This window comes from Anarrhichthys ocellatus, unplaced genomic scaffold (genome assembly GCF_004355925.1).
Source record: "Anarrhichthys ocellatus isolate YVR2014 unplaced genomic scaffold, GSC_Weel_1.0 scaffold2, whole genome shotgun sequence".
In the NCBI taxonomy this organism is placed as follows: domain Eukaryota; kingdom Metazoa; phylum Chordata; class Actinopteri; order Perciformes; family Anarhichadidae; genus Anarrhichthys; species Anarrhichthys ocellatus.
Genome location: NW_022280032.1, coordinates 6,357,846 through 6,376,057, shown reverse-complemented (window position 1 = coordinate 6,376,057; position 18,212 = coordinate 6,357,846). Strand labels below are relative to the sequence as shown.

At 43.8% G+C, this 18,212-nt stretch overlaps 2 protein-coding genes across 4 annotated transcripts in view; one reads left to right on the top strand and one right to left on the bottom strand.

Moving 5' to 3' along the window:
• The first annotated feature begins 258 nt into the window (after nt 1–258).
• On the top strand, nt 259–15,167 carry LOC116390738 (periphilin-1). Of its 2 annotated transcripts, none has more exons than XM_031860724.1 (10): nt 259–325; nt 1,002–1,067; nt 1,257–1,330; nt 1,814–2,035; nt 2,461–2,522; nt 4,919–4,981; nt 5,263–5,417; nt 8,049–8,128; nt 8,745–8,879; nt 13,783–15,167. In XM_031860724.1, coding segments are annotated over exons 2-10 (987 nt in total). In that variant the 5' UTR covers nt 259–325; nt 1,002–1,066; the 3' UTR covers nt 13,978–15,167. The 2 variants fall into 2 exon arrangements, with proteins under 2 accessions (XP_031716584.1, XP_031716575.1); XM_031860715.1 differs by having other exon boundaries at nt 267–445.
• The window catches only part of prickle1a (prickle homolog 1a), a 24,812-nt gene continuing 21,222 nt past the window's right edge, over nt 14,623–18,212 (bottom strand). Inside the window, exons 5-8 of one of the 2 annotated variants that reach the window (XM_031860693.1) lie at nt 17,621–17,824; nt 17,206–17,392; nt 16,238–17,113; nt 14,623–16,132 (exon numbers count right to left, since the gene is read on the bottom strand). In XM_031860693.1, coding sequence (XP_031716553.1) covers nt 15,270–16,132; nt 16,238–17,113; nt 17,206–17,392; nt 17,621–17,824 — 2,130 coding nt within the window. In that variant the 3' untranslated portion in view covers nt 14,623–15,269. The remainder of the gene's footprint in view (nt 16,133–16,237; nt 17,114–17,205; nt 17,393–17,620; nt 17,825–18,212) is intronic. The other variant, XM_031860702.1, reaches the window with a different exon arrangement.

Genomic DNA, 18,212 nt, shown 5'->3' with positions numbered 1-18,212 from the left:
GAAATAGAATAGTATTAATTTAACTTAAAATGCTGCCATAAAACATAACTGCAAGGGACCAGGTTACTGTCTAATGTACAGACTGTATATGAGAAGTAAAATGAGTACTTTTACAGTATTGCTACTTTAATTTAACCAAAGTAAAAGATCTTCCACTACTGGCCGACATGAGAAAGTGTGGACACTCCCAACCTTCGCCTCCAGAGGGCGGCAGAGCGTTGTTTACCGGAAGTACGTTGTTCAGCGAAGAAGAGTAGACAGGAAAGTGGTAAATGCTGGTGTCGCTGTAATGGCACTGTAGCTGGGAGTGTTTGGGCTTTAACAGGTACACGAAAAGAAAAGTCGAGAGTGGTTTGTAACTTGGATTTCAGTAAAAGTCTCCTTTAGCGGCACGATAAATATGTACAACGCACTGTCTGACCAGGACTTTTAAAAGCATTATTTGGTGAGTGAGTTTCTCACGACTTCCCCTTGCTCTGTGATGCTAATTTTGCTAACAACAGTGCTAAGAGCGTGGGGCTTTCTCATTCATGCAAAACAGCAGCCTACATTTCAATCATTGTCACTTGATAGCAGAGGCTCTATTATGTGTTGTCCCATTGCTCTCATTCATTGGCTCTGTTCACGTTTCCCAGCAGTAACGTTATTTAGTTATAAGAAGGAGCAGTGGAGTAACAGTTAGCAGTGCTCCTTGCAGAAGCCTGTTGATAAGTAACGTTATGTGGATGGTTGGGGACCCATTAGTTAAGTGTATATAAACAAATTATTTTTGAATCAATCAAATATTTGAAAGGCTATGGGCTTAAATACACATGTTTGTTGTTTTGACATGTCAAAAAGGACTATGTGAATGTAGAAATGTTGAACTGAGGTCAGAATACTGTGTATGTGTCTGTGTGTGTCTGTGCGTGTGTTATAACACTCTAATTTGGGGTATACGTCGAAAGTTTATTATTCTGAGTTAGCTAAATAAGGCTATACCTTTTTTCCTCCTATTCTAGGTCGATCATTCCCATTTGAAACATATTGCACATACCAGACAAGGAACCACAATCATTCCTTCCACAGTAAGTGAAAACAGTATTTTGCATGTTTTACAAGCACAACAATTAGTAGTCGTTCACACAGACTTCAGCCTGTAACTGGACTGTTTCGGCTGTACCACTTTCTTCAGCATGCTGACATTTTGACTGCACATTTTCCAATGTACTTTGAACGCCAGGTCTGACCAGTACACAACACACTTTTCTTTACAGTGGCATATCGACGTGGTCAAAAATCAATTCGGGAGATATATGACGAACGCTTCTCAGCCATGGATTCAAGAGAGGTAAGGGGAGATGTTGTTTTGCTAAATATATTAGTTAGACTAAGAGGGGAAAACGGCTGAGTCAACAGTCTTTTATATCATGATGCTGTTTCTTAAGTCACATCCTTTTTTTTGACCATGGTAGGTCTTTATGGTAGTTTTGAGTAATCATTCACTTTTTCATCTTTTGTAGTTATTCTTTCGGAGCATATCAATGATCTCATGAAACGTTTGATCTCATTATGTCTCATAATGCTGTGGACGCTGTTATCTTTGTCTAAATTAGGTTGAAAAAACTATTATTTGTGTTGTGCAACTCTACAAACCAAGGTACACACTCAGCCCTTAGATTGCAGAGACTTATCTCAGGACATCTTTATTATGATTGAGCATGAACTCATCAAGGAATTTGGAGAAAATACTTGTCACACCTTAATTTAATTTAGGACAATGTTACAAACTAAACCTTGTTTAAAGAGAAGCTGTAATATTTTGTCATTTCAGGTGACTGTCCATCGAGTGGTTAATATTGTTGATAAGAGGAGCCCTATGCCCCGGCCGCATGTGGAATTTGACGGCGGTTTTGATGATGACCAGTGGTATGGTGGGCCTCGACGTTACTACGATGAAAGAGAATGCCACGAAGAAGACAGTTTTCCATCCAATGACCGTCGCTACTTTGATGACAGCTTGCACGACAATTTTCGCAGAAATGCCCCGCAAAATGTAAGACACGTTTGGTTTGCATATTTTATAAACTGACTCTGTTTTGTGTTCCAGGTTCGTAAACAAGTGTAACTATAGCCAGAGCAGAGTGTTAAAGTGCTTTTTTTTTAGCTGATTAAATAGAAACATTAACAAATGGCACAACGATGCATCTGACTCCAACTTAAGTATGTCAGGAAGTTAACAACAGAATGGTCAATTGCATTAGTTTAATTGTTTTTTTTGTCGTTCCCAATAACGTCACGATGTGTACATTGTATTTCCCAAACTTCTTCCTTCTTGTCTTTGCTGGTGCATTGCACTATATCTTTGTGCACTGCCGCCACTTGTCGATCAGTGGAATAGGCTGAAACCACGAACAGGAACGTGTGCTGCGTTCCACGGGGAACCTTAAAGGGTTGTTGTAATCGTGATTTTGTTTTCAGGAGGGCCCGTACTCGCAACAGTCTTATGGCAGAGATGATTTGAGGCATCAGTTAGGCTCAAGGTAAGTCATAGTGATTGTTTTATTAATCAACACAGTTTTTCTTCACTGAAATGTTTGTGTAATGCATCCAACTGCCCACAAGGTGGAGGCAGAGTTCAGTCTTTTTAAACGTGAGTGTTGTCAGCTTGATAGGTATTTGATGTGTGACTTTCCTGGCATGTGATATCATTGAGGGAATAAAATGGGTAAACCAAACTCATGTGTGTAAAATCACTTTCAAATGTATTTTTGAATTATGTTATTACACATTGTTGCCTTGGCAGAAAAGTATAACTTTAAAAAGAAAACGGAAAATATGATGAGCATATTGCAATGATCTATGACCACGCTGCTCTTGAGATAAGCTGAAGAGCTTAACCCCACACAATGTTGCTAAGTCCAGCATCAACACACTACTTATACATCAACAGACACTCTTCTCGCCCCGGCCACTTCAACATACCAACAGTTTACGGGCCCGAGCTCCCCTTTCCAGCAGTCATACCAGGCGAGAGAGGGGGACAAAGGGCACTAGTGTCTACTCACTCAGTCAAACAACCCCTCCCCCCAGCCCTCACCCCACCCTGAGAAGAAAAACAGCTGGACCACTCCCTCCTCAGTCAAACACCACGACACTTGTCAGATATTCTGAGCAAAGTATGTCTTGTGTTTCTTTTGGTCCTTTCTGCAGTGAAATTACAACAATATTGAATTCCTATTAGGTCAATTTAGGGTTCCAAATTACCCTAAAATCTCATCTGTTGAATGTATTTTTCACACAAAACAGAACTGTGGATTTGAACTCTCATCACGTACATTGGAAGCCCTTTAGGAAGAGATATTATAATGAACAGGAGGAATGATTACAACCACAAACGTGTACATAGGGGAAACCTCACTATTGTTTTAGGACAGACTTTAAAAAACAGTCACAAACCTAACCCATCCATGTAATAATGCTCCATCATTTCTATCACAACAGTATAACAACAGTGTTTTGGTTTAAGTGATGCTCATGTCAAGAGCTTGCCTCTTACCTGATCCTATCTCAAAGACAACGAGGCAAGAATTCTGACCGTAGGATCCTTTCTTGCACACGGTGCGACAGTGGCCATGTTGACGAGGTGGCAAATATGAAACGATCTCAATCTTAGCACAAGACAGAATCCCCTGGCACTCCAGGCTCTGTAAGCCAAAGCAATGGTCACAGTCATAGGGAGTAATAGCGTAGCTTCTGCGGCTACGTGCGTCGACTCTAAAGCAACACTGTTGTCTTACTGTAGCTTTAAATGAAGCTCAAAGTGTGTGGGATAAACGTAATAATGTTCTGTAGTGGAGTCTTGGTGACACACACTTGAGGGGTTTATTGTGCTCCCTTGTGGAGGTTTTACCCGCAGATTATGAAATGAGTGAACCGCCTAATGAACTGGCAAAAATCCATCCAGTCAAGTGAATTATTTTTATTTTCAAACAAGCCAGACATGTTTCTGCTTTGCGTGATTGTTAAAGACAGCAAAGGGAATAAAGATGCAAAGTTGTTACTATTAGTTTGTTCTGTCTCTTGGGACCGACCATTGTTTTAAGGATTCATGACTCATCCAGTCATTGCATTGTTCTAGTCATTTATCAGTGTATTGACTCTCAGTAGAGTATGTTTCATAAGAGTATATACAATTTTAGTTTTATTCCAATATAAAGTACAAAACTTTTTCTGTGTCTGTCTTCTGTAGTCCACGGATGGCAATTAAGTGTTTGGCAAATGGCAGGCCGAGTCTTGGCTGCTTCAAACAAGACCACGAGTCGTAAACGTTCGAGGTCTTGTTAGACCTGCTCTTTGTTTGAGAGGTGGCTCGAGTTCAGGCCGAGGTCATAACAACCAGGTGCCTTTGGGTCCTTTATACCTCTGGACCTAAAGGTTGTTGTCAGGACACACGGCTTCGGCCTGGAACATTATGAAAACAAAGTACAAAGACGTTTCAGTGTTTGTGCTAAGACCTATCACGCATTTAGGTGGATGCTTTATTGCATTACATGGTTGAATAGCAAATTTGGTGACCGTGCTTTGTGAATTCAGCTTCATATTAAGGCTTAATCATGACTCTGCCTGCAATTGAAGACGTATAGAAGTGAAAGAAGACCAAAATTGCTCCAACTGTCTGCCAACAGTTGCATGTTCCAAAGTGGAAGATTGCCTCAATTCAACAAATTGATCAGTGCCCCACTGAGACTGAATTTAAGTCTCTGTGGTTTTGTCTATTTATTCTGTTTCCATTACCCAACTGAAGGCGTTCTCTGACGAAGACTTTGTATACATCATATTTTGCCTTGACCTTTCTTTAGCTGCAGAGCAGTCTCTCCAGAAATTGATTTTGGTCATTTTTGTGTCTGTATGTTTATTTTTTCCTGTTTTTCTTTAGGCACAGTGGCAGAAGTGGTCCTTATTTCCGCAGCAGAGGCCAAGTGTCAGGCCCTCCTCTAAGGTCAGTGTCACTGCCATAAAGTCTCCTAGAATACATTTATCAAACTGCCAACTCTGTTAGCAGGCAGGCCTTAAAATCAGGTGTTTAGTTCTTAAAGAGAGGGCTGCCAATCAACGTGACTAAATAAGTCCGTAACGAGCATTGTCCAGGAGGCTATTGTATTAAATGACATTCAAACACACTAGTTATATCCGTCTTGGTGTCCACGAATATTACGATGGGGAGCATTAAATGAATCAACAACCCGTCACGCTGCGAGAGCTTTGTTTTTATGACTGCAGGAATTCTCCGCCTGTAGTAGCCAAACGTGAGCGCTCTCCTGGAAGGAGGGGAGCCCATCCACCTGTACCTGTCCGCTCTGGATCAAACACCAGCAGCCGGAGCTTCTCCCCGGACAGAGAGAAAGGCTTCACCTACCAGCAGGCCCAGCAAAGGCGTACGTATAGCAAGTCTCAGGTTTACCGATTTCAAAAAGCCTCCGTTACAATCTTGCACTGTGATCAGCTGAGGGGAATAACAGGAAGTCATCCATGTCTCCACACCTACTCATGAATATCAATAATGAAACTGGGGCGTAATCGCAGGAATACAGAGGCAGAGAATGCTCTCTTTTATTCTGTTAAATGTGTTGCAAAGCACTAGCAGTGATGGACCGAGCTGTGTGACCGGCTGCCCGAGTGGATTGTATGACGTCCAATAACGCACACTGTGATCGGCCACGTCGTGCAAAACCCGAAGGAGCACAGATATAAATAGGAGGGCTACAGAGTTGTGAATTCACGCGTATCTAGTTTGATGTTTGTCCTTGCAGCTGTTATACGCTCTGTAATGGCAACAAAAGAGAGACTTTTCCCGTTTTCACAAAGGCATATGTATAATTATAATGTGTCAAGGCATTAAGCCATTCCAGGTGAAGCATCTGTTTTCAGAGGTGGTGTGTAATGTGAAGGGTCAGGGTGTGCTGAAACACGTTAGGATGTTAATTACACTAACACCACACACACTTTCAGAGGCTGGGAAAAAACAGATAGCCTTGGTTTATTGGGGTGGTTTGGTTTTGTATTCAGAACTTGACCTTTTCTTTAGTTCATGCGTTGGCTTAACAATGTCTTCAAAATGACTTTGGGTCTGTCACATTACATGAGACTTCTACAGGGTTTACAACTTAAATTACCAAATGCTGAGCTAATGAAATTTATGGATTCTCATTTTACAAAATAAATCTAATTTAAAGTGATCTGGCGAAAGCAATGTTATTAGTCTGAGGCAAAGCAGTGGGGACAGTAACTCCTCCTGTGCTTTGATTTCTAAGACACATAAACATATTAATGCGGTGAGGGCTCAGCTCCATGTACCAGCCTTTGAAGACGCAATAAAACTGTGAGAAAACAATCGTACCTCCCGACTCCACTCCCATCTGGGATACTAATTAGGCCAGCTCTGGGTTTTAGTGACTTTGTCCTGCACACACAAGCTGTATGCAACGTCTTTTTGCAAAAATCTAGGTCTATGATGATGACTATTATTGGCGAGTAACACAGGGGCTGCTGCAACATGGGCCCACCAACTGCAAGGCTATAGTCGAGCCTCAGGAACCAAACACCTGGATGCAGGCTGGACTCGCACCTTTTCTCTAGTTGCCCAGGCAGTGCCTTTACGTGCACTCAAGTAACCAGGTTATTTAGAGAAACCAGCAGACGTGTAACATGTTTACACACATTGTAGTACATACATGCAGCACATCAATAATCAGATGTCTCCACTACCCCAATGTTAGTTTGGACTTGTTGTTTATCTCTCTCTGGAGATAACCCTCACAGCACAGAAGTGCCTGAATTTAACAAATAGTTAATTGTTCAGCAGTGGAAAACCGACTTCACGTTAGTTTCAGTCAAACTTTGGATGGAATTATTTTAAATGCAAGAATGCATCGCTCGTTGTAATCACACCGCGGTTCCCCGTATACATGGCAGAGAACTCTAGCTGGGGAGATCAGTTTCCTCTAATCCCTGACCCCAGTTATGGAAACCAGGTTTACTGGAACGTTACTGAGGGTGCGAGGTGCCGGGCAGGTGGGGATACTCATGATCCCCTTTTCCCAAAACCGACAATCTGAGAAACACTCGTATGTTATACACAGCAATTGGCCCGAGAGGTAAGAGGTAAGATGTACTCTGCTCTCTCCTGCTCTGTTATTGCCATTCAAACACTTACTGCACTAAGCCCCTCCTCCGTACGATGGCAGGCATTTCGTCCCTTAAAGCGCGGTCATTCGGAAGCGTTATAAACACTTACGCCTTTAGACATGTTCAAACACAATGTCATATTAACTAGTTTGTTTTTTGGCATACCCAAGCCTCACAGTTTTATGTCTGTGTGGTCCAAACTACGGCGTCTGAGTATCCAGTCTTTGTGGGGTCTCAGAGAGAGAGCGCCACATGAGCGCTCCGTAGTCTTGCCGAGGGACTCGCATTAAGTTGGAGATTATACCTTGGCTCACTCTAATCACTGTGGGAGATTCCTTCCGTAAAAATAAACAACTTACTCATATTTGTTTGTTTTTTTCGAGACACATTGGAGCCGGCAAAGGACAATATTTCAATTTAGGCACAGCTGAACTCCTCGACCGCTATTGTGCGGGAGGATCCAACAAGGGAGTATTAAAAAACAACATTGATTGATACTTTTCAGCTGCCTCATAATGCCTTGGCTTCACAATTGTTCACAATGACAAGTGAGTCATTGTTTGATGTCTCACAGTAGAGAGTAATCGTTCCCCAGGGTGTTTAAAGAAATATACTATTTTCTAGTTATTAGACAGCACAGTGGAACGAGCTGAGCAACGTGTGGTCCCGGACCCTTTCCAGATTTGAACCGGGGATGCTGCACTTAACTTGGCCTGCGTCCCGGCTCACTGGCCCACCAGGAGGCTCCCCAAGGGTCTATTTAAATACAGAGCAAAATTAGAAAAAAAGGAATGCTGTGGTCGCCCTCACTATTGTTTTTAGATCAACCTCTTTTTCCCTGCTTGTTTTCTCACTGTTCTTTCGTGATGCTTTCTCCGTAGATAAGACCAGTGTGCCGACGAGCCACACTCCCAGCAGCTCTGTGGAGGAGGAGGCTCCTCACAGCTCTGGATCTTCAAAGGTAAAACCAGCATTTGAGGGCAACCAGTATTGCTCTTACAAGAAACATTTTGCAACATCAGTCAACACACCACCACGGGTTTCTAATATTGCTATAAGCGTCAAACTTTCAGGTCTTAGATTGTTCTTGAATTAATCAAAAAGAAGAGTTGTAAACCGTGTCCTTGACTTCATCAACTGTGTTGTGGTGACAATGTAACTTTAAGATTTAAGATTTTGTAGTACATGTATAATCAACGGGACGAAAACGGACAAAACCACCAGTATGGTACAGTAAAGACTAAAATAACGTAAAAAAAGAATATGCTCTTTGCTTTGTGGACATTTAGGTTAAGTTTCTTTTAACTGTAAGTATAACTGACCGATCTATTTGCGTCAGCGGGCTTCTACTTTGATCTTTGGCTGTACGGATCCTTTAATCACAGAGATGTATTGTACATGGCCCGTCTTTGCTGTTTACTGTTGACATGCAGCGTGCATAATGAGACATGTACCAAAACAAGACCTCAACACTCGTACAAGAGCAGAGTTTGTCTCCGTTTGAAACACTTTGAAATCAGAACCAGCTTCTAAACCGAGTGACCTCCGTTCTAACCCTTTAACCTTTGGCCCGCCAGGAAAAAACTCCTGCATCTGCAGCGGAGACGGAGGAGGTGGTTGCTGCCAGCATGGAGCCAAAGCCGACACCAGAGGAAGACTTCAAGGCTCGCCGGTCGGAGGCCATTAAAGCGAAGGCTCTGGAAATTGAGACGGTAGCAAGATTTTCTCCATGAAACGACCTCACTTCTGTTAATTCTCTCAACTCTCCATAATATACCTTGTCTCCGCTGTCTTTGTTAGATCCGGAGCTTTCTCCATTCCTATCACGGGGTCTCCTATATACTGCAATACCCCATGAGTCTTATTCACCACACTTAATATCCAGAGTCAAAGTGGTCACACAGAACATGGGCAACGGTCAGGGAGTGTGTCAGTGGGCAGTTGTAGAGAGAAACTAACAAACAGTATTAAATAACACACTTACTGTAGCACTTGTTGTTTTTTATACAGAAATCGGTAGCTGGGACATTGTAGCCCCAAAACGAAGGTTCCTATGAGTTCCCCTTACTGTGTTCTCTCCCCATGTTACACGTGTGGGCCTTACCCTGATCTCGAGGTGCGTCACGTATCCAGACAACCCTGGTTCACACTGGTTTTACGATTTGGCTGTGAGTCAAGGGGTTGACGTAAAAGGCGTATATAAATGTGCATTGGCTTGCTACGCGTAGTATTTAAGAAATCGAGAAACATTTTTTAGGTGGAGAGAAGGAGGATAAGTCAGCAGAAAAGTCCTTAGCACCTCAGGTCGGGATGCCTCCTGTGGCCTGCTCTTTTCCCTACCCTTCATCGCTCCGCACTACAGTACCACTTATCTGTTCTCGTTAAAGCAGGGCAGGAATTGCCCTGCAGGATGCAGGTGGCCCACCCACAGTGTGGTACGTCTCTTGGCATTAGCACACACATGCTTACCCTGCCATTTCCAACTGCTTCTACAGATGTGGTGAGAGGCAGAATCCTCTACCGTGTCTTTTACTGTAACATCTGCCCCCAGGGGTCGTTAAACACCCACCGATCTATCGCTGCCGTGGATCGCCAGACTGAGCGGATCGGATAGTGGGCAGAGCTGGATCTCAGACCACCTCGTTTAAAGAAATGGCTCCAATCCACAGCATTTTGTGTAAAACAAGCGCGCAACATACACCGAAATAAACCACTCCATCATTTTCTTGTCTTTCCTAAATGGGGCTATTTGTCTGATCAGAACGGTCTTAATAGCCCTGGTAGCATGGGGCCAGATTATTTGGAAATGGATTTGTCACACCAGCATAGCTCATTGTTTACACTCAATGTAATGCATACTTTGAGTGGGGGTTTCAGGGTTATAAATGAAATTAGCAACCAAAAATTCATTGAAACAGTAAACATCCCCACTTATGACATCGCTTGTCATAAGATGTGTCAAAAAATGTTACAGGCGTAATGACCAGCATGCAGTTGTTGCAACAGATGGAGCAATTTATCAATCTCGGCACTGACCACAGCTCAGCACAATCTGAGCTTGTAAAATGAGAACAACAACAACAACAACATCGAAAATATCTAGTCGATACTGAACTAAGTGCCTGGGAGTAATTTTCAGAGAAGTCCATTCCTCATCCCAATCACCGCAAATGAAACATATCCATTTCAACTATTAGCCCCTCCATCGAGAGGTCCGGTTTGCAGCTTGAGTGATTAGAATGGCTCTTTTAATATCCCCTAATGTGTACCAGCCCTCAAGTCATTACCCCGCTTCCCCTATTATGCAGGCCCCCTGCCTGCCTCAGTGCTCATTTGAACAGAGCCTCACTAAATGTCCATGTGAGTGCCTTATGTATAATCTCAGTCAAACCCCCCCCCCCCCCCACCTCTCATCCCCCACCCGGTACCCCAGCACCCTCCCGTCAGTATGTGCACAATTTGGACCTCCACAAACATCCGATTTGGGCAGAAGCCCACTTTTTAAGGCTCCTCCTTTATGCCCCTAGTGTTGCCGGTTTCTCTTGGGGCTCCAGCCCGTCCTGTGTGGCCCCTTAGTATCAAGCTTAAAGATCAGCTCATGGCTCCCACTGAAGGAGAGGTGGGTGTTGGATTTAGGCAGAACCTCCCTGCAACCTTTTCTCACAACACACAGAGCACGCTCAGGTCAAAAGCACCCTTCCTGTTTGTTCAAGTAACGTGGAAGCAGTTTTTTTTACAAAAAATAGCAGGCTGTTTGAAGTCACTCCACAATTGTTCAGTGCTGTAATAAATGTGGAGTGATGCTCCTCATTTTATCACGCATTTATATGCACAGTCATGCGCATGTAAGCACATGACAGCTCCCAGTCTTCTTAGCTGCGGTACCAATAAGGGAAATCTCTTCATTTGAGTTCATCGTTCATTATAAGGCCACTATTTCCAACCCCGTTCCGTAAGGCTTTCAAGTGTGTAAAACTGTGTCTACAGGATATAATGAAGTGAAAATGTAATCACTGTCAACAAAGGCTGTAGCTTGGGAAGCTTTTGTTTTGAAGGAGGCCAACATAATCAACCGTAAGTGATTAGAGGGGTTCTGGTTTATGGGACACACACCACATGTTAGTGTCTCATTCAGCCCATGTTTCCTCTCGCATCTTCAGACCTGGAACCCATCTTTGCCTCTGCGAAATAATTCTCGCTTAGTGGACATGTTTAACAAAGGAGAGATCTGCACTCAAAGAGGTAGGGGTGTGGAAATCCACCCGTGAAGATCATGTGAAACGCTTAAGAATAGCCTGTGAAGGGACTCGTACATGTAGAGCATGAAGACAGAAGGGTAACCTGTGCTGTGGAATGAGTTTGACCCTGAGCTTATAGCTGGCCACACATGTCGTGAGTCTTTCGCTTCCTTGTGGTCGGTGGCTGAAGACTATCATTACGCGGGGGCCGCGAATGCGCTTGACATGATCTGCAGACATTAAATCATCAGCAGTGAGTCCAAACATCTCCCACAGTCTCTAGGATATTCCTGTCGGAGTTTACTCCACTCGCCTTCCTCCGTGTGTTTACAATGCGTGTTGTGATAAAGTGATATAATGACCTGTGTTGTTATAATACTCATAGTTGTCATAGTTTTTCACCTTACCAAAATATTTGATACATTTTTCTGGTTCCGATGTCATGTCCCCGTACCACAGAATGTGGGTTAGGGATGCGCGTATGAACAGATAGGAGTGCATCAACTATCTGAACATGCTGTTGCTTGTTCAGCAGGGGAATTATCAGCGGGAGAGAGTGAGAGAAATAAAAATGTTTAAAAAAGCCATGAAGGAGGACTGACGTGATCGAGGTGCTGGAGGCATCTGGCATCATTGTAATAAGTGGGTAGAGCAGAAAATGGAGACCCTTTATTTTCTCCCTTTGTGTGTGTGTGTGTAACTTTATAATTTCTCATAACCTTATTTAGCCTACTTCGGTCCTACAGGTGCGCTGAATAGCCTTTCTTTTAGCCAGTGAGTGGTTCCCATGTGGCACATTGTCTCCATCCTTATTGTTCCAAACTGAATGTCGTATTATTTTTGTTTCTTTGACCTTTTCTGTGTGTTTAAAGCACCACCCAGACGAGTTCCCTCCCAGGTTTCGATGGAAGAGATCATCTTGATACGGACTGTGGTTTCTTTACAAAGTGTAGTGACGGCCATACACAGACATTACAAACACCATGAAATAATCACCATTTACAGTGAAGTCATGTGACAGGGATATAACAAATATACAAAAGCTCTTGTGAGCGCTATACAAATTGATGGATACACGATCACGAGTTAGCCTGGATACACATTGTGTAATGTGTGTCTGGGCAAAGTAACAGCAGCTGTGGTTTTTATATTTCCCCATAACTGACAGAACGCTGGAATGAAGCCGTTTTAACCGGTTAACCTCACATTCTGCTCAAGACTGGGCTCTGATTTAAGTTGACGGGCAGCATTTTTCTTTTCAAAGTTAACAGCGCTGATGTTTCTTTGTGTGTTTTATTACATTTAACAGACAATTAATGTTCGATGAGATACTGTCAACTCATTTTTGACCCGCACAGCCCACATTCCTAAAATGGTTATGCGGTGAACATGACACAGATATACAATTCCTCTTAGGGAGTTTAGACCACTACTTTGAAGAAGTAAGTCATATCTCCTGCCACTTCAGCAGGATTGATGAAGTGGTAACCTACAGCCGATTGTAAAATACAAAGCATATTCTGTAAATGTAGATGTCTTAGAGAGACGATAGTAATTGGATTGGATTTCTTATTTGTAGTGGCCAAGTGAGTGGTTGTCTTGAAGCCACAGAGAAGCCTTGTGTCTGCCCCGGTGACTCTAATTTGAGGGGAGAGGTGATCTGGGCTGCATTAACATAACCCTGGAGGACCCTGATGTCACAGACTGCTCCTTGACAGGCTGGTGGAGCCCTAAACATCTAGGGTGGCTTCAGTGCAGGGCCCCACATTTAGTCTTTTCTCCCCAGGTGATAAAGATGTTGTGAGCTTTGCACCTGGGACTCTAATAAAGGACTTAACAGCCGTTTTGGGTTAGCAGTAAAATCTGAGAGGGATGTGAGAGCTTGTTACAATGTGGTGTGAAAGAATGCTGCAGCACCAGTAACGCACTCTGACACCTCGTGTCCCCTTTGTTCTGGGCGGACATGCACTTGAATGGGCTCGCATACACACATTCACACACCTGTTTCATGGAATTCACCGATTTTACCAGAGCTGGGTTCATTAAGTTCACAGTCAGGCGTTGATATAAGAGCCGGTCTGTAGTATTCAAAGAGCTCTCGTATAGAGGTGCTTACTTATTTGCGAGGTCAATTTAAATTCCCCTTTGTATATTGTTTATTCGGTATGCATATACGTGTTCTATGTGCATAAAATACCAACTAATTCAGTCATATGAGGTGGTTGGTTGGCCAAAGATTGAGAAGAATACCGGACTTCCAGATTGGGTGTTATCTAGAACGGTCCTACAAAAACATTGACCTTTGGTTTCTACACTATGTACTTCATTTTTATCATCATGGACATTGACGTCCCTAACATGGTTGTTTTGTGTGCAGCATTACAGGAAGGACTGTGAGACGTTCCGCACCGTGGTGAAGATGTTGGTGGCCAAGGAGCCCAGTTTGGATAACCTGCTGCAGGCTCCACTGGATGAGAACCTGTTGGAGATCAAACAGCGCTGTTTAGATGCCCTACGGCACTTTGTGAAGGAGCTGGACGAGGTCTTAAAGCAGCCGGACACCTCAGCGTAAGCCACAAGTCACAACACTGAAATGTGTTTTTTTCACTTGTCCGATATTCACATGTATTATTAAGAAAAGACAGAATATCTGGCAGTGGCACTTTTCCACACGCTGAAAGATAAATTGGATTTTAGACTCAATGCTCGATCGGATAGTTGTTCAAATGGCTGTGTGGTGACATGCAGTATTATGAGTACAAACAAAGCTTCTTGTGTGTAAGATTCAGCTGCATTTTTATCATAAATGATGTTGTGGAAAACCTATGAAATACTATTACGTTTAGTGGATTACAGATGAAATTTTAAATAGATCTAAATGAAATATTTACATGAAACGTTCCTATCACAACCTTCTACTCGGTCTTAAGTGATATGAAGGGTATTGTGCTTCCAGTCACTGTATTTAGATGAGGCAGCGCCGTGCAACTAACTGTAACAAGCACTCCCATACCAGTATTGAAGGTGCCAACTCCATGTGGGTTTTTTTTTTCAGTGCAGTGCTATTTTATATATTAAAAGAGTTTTTATACTGTATGTATGTAGATCTTGAATGTTTTGTCTTATGAATTGTCAAACATCTTGTGAATATCATCCTTTTCTAATAAAAGCTGAAGCCTTGAAATTGTTTCTTGTATCCATGAAGTACTTCTGTGCAGGAAAGACGCAAATTACAAATCATGATATATAGATAGTTTTATTACAATTATCATCTATCTCAGCCTTATATTCCAGTTTGTACATTTATACAGATTACAATGATTTGTTAATACAGTGACCCATAAATACACCACTCAACAAGGCCTGTTAATACACACTGTTTCTCTCATGCTAGCGCTGAACAAGCCTGGAAGAAAACACATTTGAAGAGCTTGGGTCAGAGTCAACTTGTCACTTTCTGACAGCCTCATGGAAAAATGGCTCTCTGTACCAACTGCCAATAGTTAAATGTTAATGGCTTTATGCTACAAAGCACGTCGTTAACTCAAGGGTATAAAAAATAGCCGTTTTTTGGGTTGTTTTTATTCTACAATATATACATTAATATCTTCACTGTTAAATAAAGACAAGTTTAGATGGTGGTTTATAAATATGCATTACTCTAGAATACTTTACTGGCAAATGTTTGCAATGATATGCATACACCTATGAAGGACTGGTGTCTTTTACAGACACCTTGGTAAATTGAGTGCTGTGAAACCTTTAAAAGCAAGCAGAGTGTTATCGCATTTTGTACAGTGTACATGAGAGGCAGAGGTGAGTGGCAGAGTGTTATCCAGCGCTAAGGATAAGTGTAATGAAAGTCTATGAAATTATACAGTTTTTGCCCTTGTGCCCCTTCTTCTTTTTGGACTTAGTCCGTAGGCCATAAGGAGTAGAGGACATCCCTGCCACAGGGCTGGGCAAGTCCTCAGTGTAGTAGTGTCTCTGGGGCCTGGGCTGAGGGATGGGCTGACCCAGGAAAAAGCCTTCTTCCTCAGAATCAGAGGAGGAAGAAGAGCATGTGGAGCACCAGTCATCGTCATCCCCATACAGCTCCAAGAACCTCCCCATGTTTTGGCCCTGTAGCCCGTAGTCTGACATGGCAGCAGGACTGGGGTGGCCATGGAGGGCTTGGTGCCCCTTGGGGCCGATGGCGGCCCCTCTGTGGTCCACTTTGTAGCACATTTGGGCCCTCTCCTTGGGCAGAAGGTGAAGAGCATTGTCAGAGCGAGACTTGCGACTGCGATGCCTCCTGTGGTGGTGATGGTGGCGACCAGACTGAGGCTCCTGGCCCTGCTCCTCAAAGTGGTACACTCTCCGGCGAGTCCGTTCACTCATAGGCGGTTGGCGTACTGGGAGATCGCAATAATGGCCGTTGTCCACCACGTCATCAGAGAACTTGACTTGCTGCGGCCTGGATTGTGAACGTGTCCTCCTGAGGGCAGGGACATGAGGTTTGATTCTGTCCGCTGGCAGAGGCACCTCCTCTTCTTCTGGGACATTTTCCTCCACCTCCTCCTGCTCTGACACAAGGCTCTTCAGGGAATTTGCACTTCTGTGTAGCATAGAGGAGTTGAGGGTTCCCATGTTGCTGCTTTTCTCACAGTCTTCTGTCTCCAGTTCATGGAAGCCTTGCAGGGAATATACCAAAGGTCTATCTTTACTATCACCATCTACCGAGGCCCCTGGAGGGAAGAGAGAACAAATTATACAATGTTTGCACAAGCGTCATTGTCATCTTATAAAAGAATATTTTCTAGGGTCTGATGCATCATGTCGCAGCGACTCACCGGTAATATTGGAGAGTGCCAGTGAGTCCATAGAGTCTCGAACACTCTGATCCGTCTTCTTGAACTCGTCTGTGATGCACTCCAAGGAGTCATTGTACCATCGTGGCTCCTCTCCCTGGAAGCCTCCTTCAGCCCCATGATCCAGCTCCAACTCCTGGATCTTTCTGCTGCTCGCCGGACCCGGGTGGCTACCATAGGCTGAGTCCCCTAGCCCATCCTGTGACTGGGCCCAGTACATGTCAGCCTGGTACTTCTTACTGGCCAGACTCCCCCTTCCTCCAACACCACCAGTGCCATCTTTTGATGACTCCTGCTTTGACTTGGAATCCTTGTCAGCCATCCAGAAATCTGTGGGTCTGGAGTCAATGGCTTGCTGGAAGACCCCATGTTCCCCAAACTTTAATAGCAGCTGAGTCATGTAGTCTTCATGTTCCGCCCACTCCTCCTCCTCCTCCTGGTCCTCAGGTGCATCGGTCTCCTCGCCACGTTCCCTCCAGAAATGCTCATCAGATAAGTTCATGTGGGCAAGCTTGTTGGTCAGGGTGTCGTCAGCATTTCCGCTGAAGCCAGGGAACTTATAGTTGACTGAGGGGGAGAAGAGGAGCGACTGTCGGCATTGGTCGGCTGAGCGACTGCTCTTGCCCATGCGCACACTGCGCCGGGATTCACGTGAGCGGGCTGACTGGAAGGCAGAGTCGGAGGAGTCAGAGGCATGCACGTCTTCCCCGAGACTGCAGGCCTTGGAGCAGTAAATACGGCCCTGGTGTGGCAGGAAGGGGCAGCCCAGGAGAGAGCTCTTACACTGGGCACAGCTGAAGCAGCTCTCAATGGCATGCCAGTGGAGCCCATCATAGGTCATCTGAGCATGATCGACACCTGGAAATCAGGATATGTTGAGATGGTTAGCAATACTACTGGACAGTCATGCCGAAGTGTTTTATCTGAACTCTAGAAAATCATCTTCTTACCAATGTGTTCCCCACAGGCCTCACAGTACTCTGCATAGAGAGACTCAAAGCAGCCACAACAGTATGGTCTGCCGTCCTTCATGATATAGCGCTGCCCCCCCAGGATTGTCTCGCATTCAAAGCAGGCAAAATGCTTCATGTGCCAATGGCGGCCTTCTGCCTCTGTGCACTCATCAGCAAAGATAATCTGTAGACATAGATGTACACTGGATGAAACAAAACTGCCAGCTTTTGCATTCCTGGCTAACATCAATCTATTTATTTATATATATTGGATTTATGCATAGCAATGGAGATATAAATTAAATGTTTTTGCTATCCCTAGTTTAATTCGGAATGGCCAAAAACGTCAAACACTGGATGTTTTTTCTTCACTACATTGTTTTGTCTCAGTATTCCAGTCTGGTGGTTTTACCTCGTCGCAGGCTGAGCAGCGTGGTTTGAGTAGCTCAGCATGGTGCCTTCCACAGTGGATTTTTCCATCATGGTAGAAGTAGATCAAATCCACCAGCACTTCGCTGCATGTGGAGCAGGCAAAGCATGCGGGGTGCCAGCATAGCCCAGGGTCCGCCCTTGAGGAGAACACTGCCATTTCTCCACCGTTGATCTTTTCACCACACTGCAATATGCGGACACATGGCTTATTATAACATCCTGTAATGACTGTTGTTCCAAAATATTCTGTCATAAAATAATCTGAATCCTGCAGAGGTGATTATATCTGTCAGATATAGCTCTGGCTTCAAGCCCACATGTGCTCCTAATGTAACACAAAGCCTCATATTGAGGTTGTAAATAACTGCACTCCCATAGTGGCCTTTCTGCATTATATGAGGAGATATTTTTTTACATCAACTACAGTGACTTTGAATAGGATGGACAATTATAAAGAGGAAAACCAGAGACAGCATAGATTTCTATTGGAGAGCTACATCAATGGGACTATGTTTTGACAAGGTTTATGGGCACCCTCTGGCTGCTCAATAATCATTGTAAATACTAAGTGA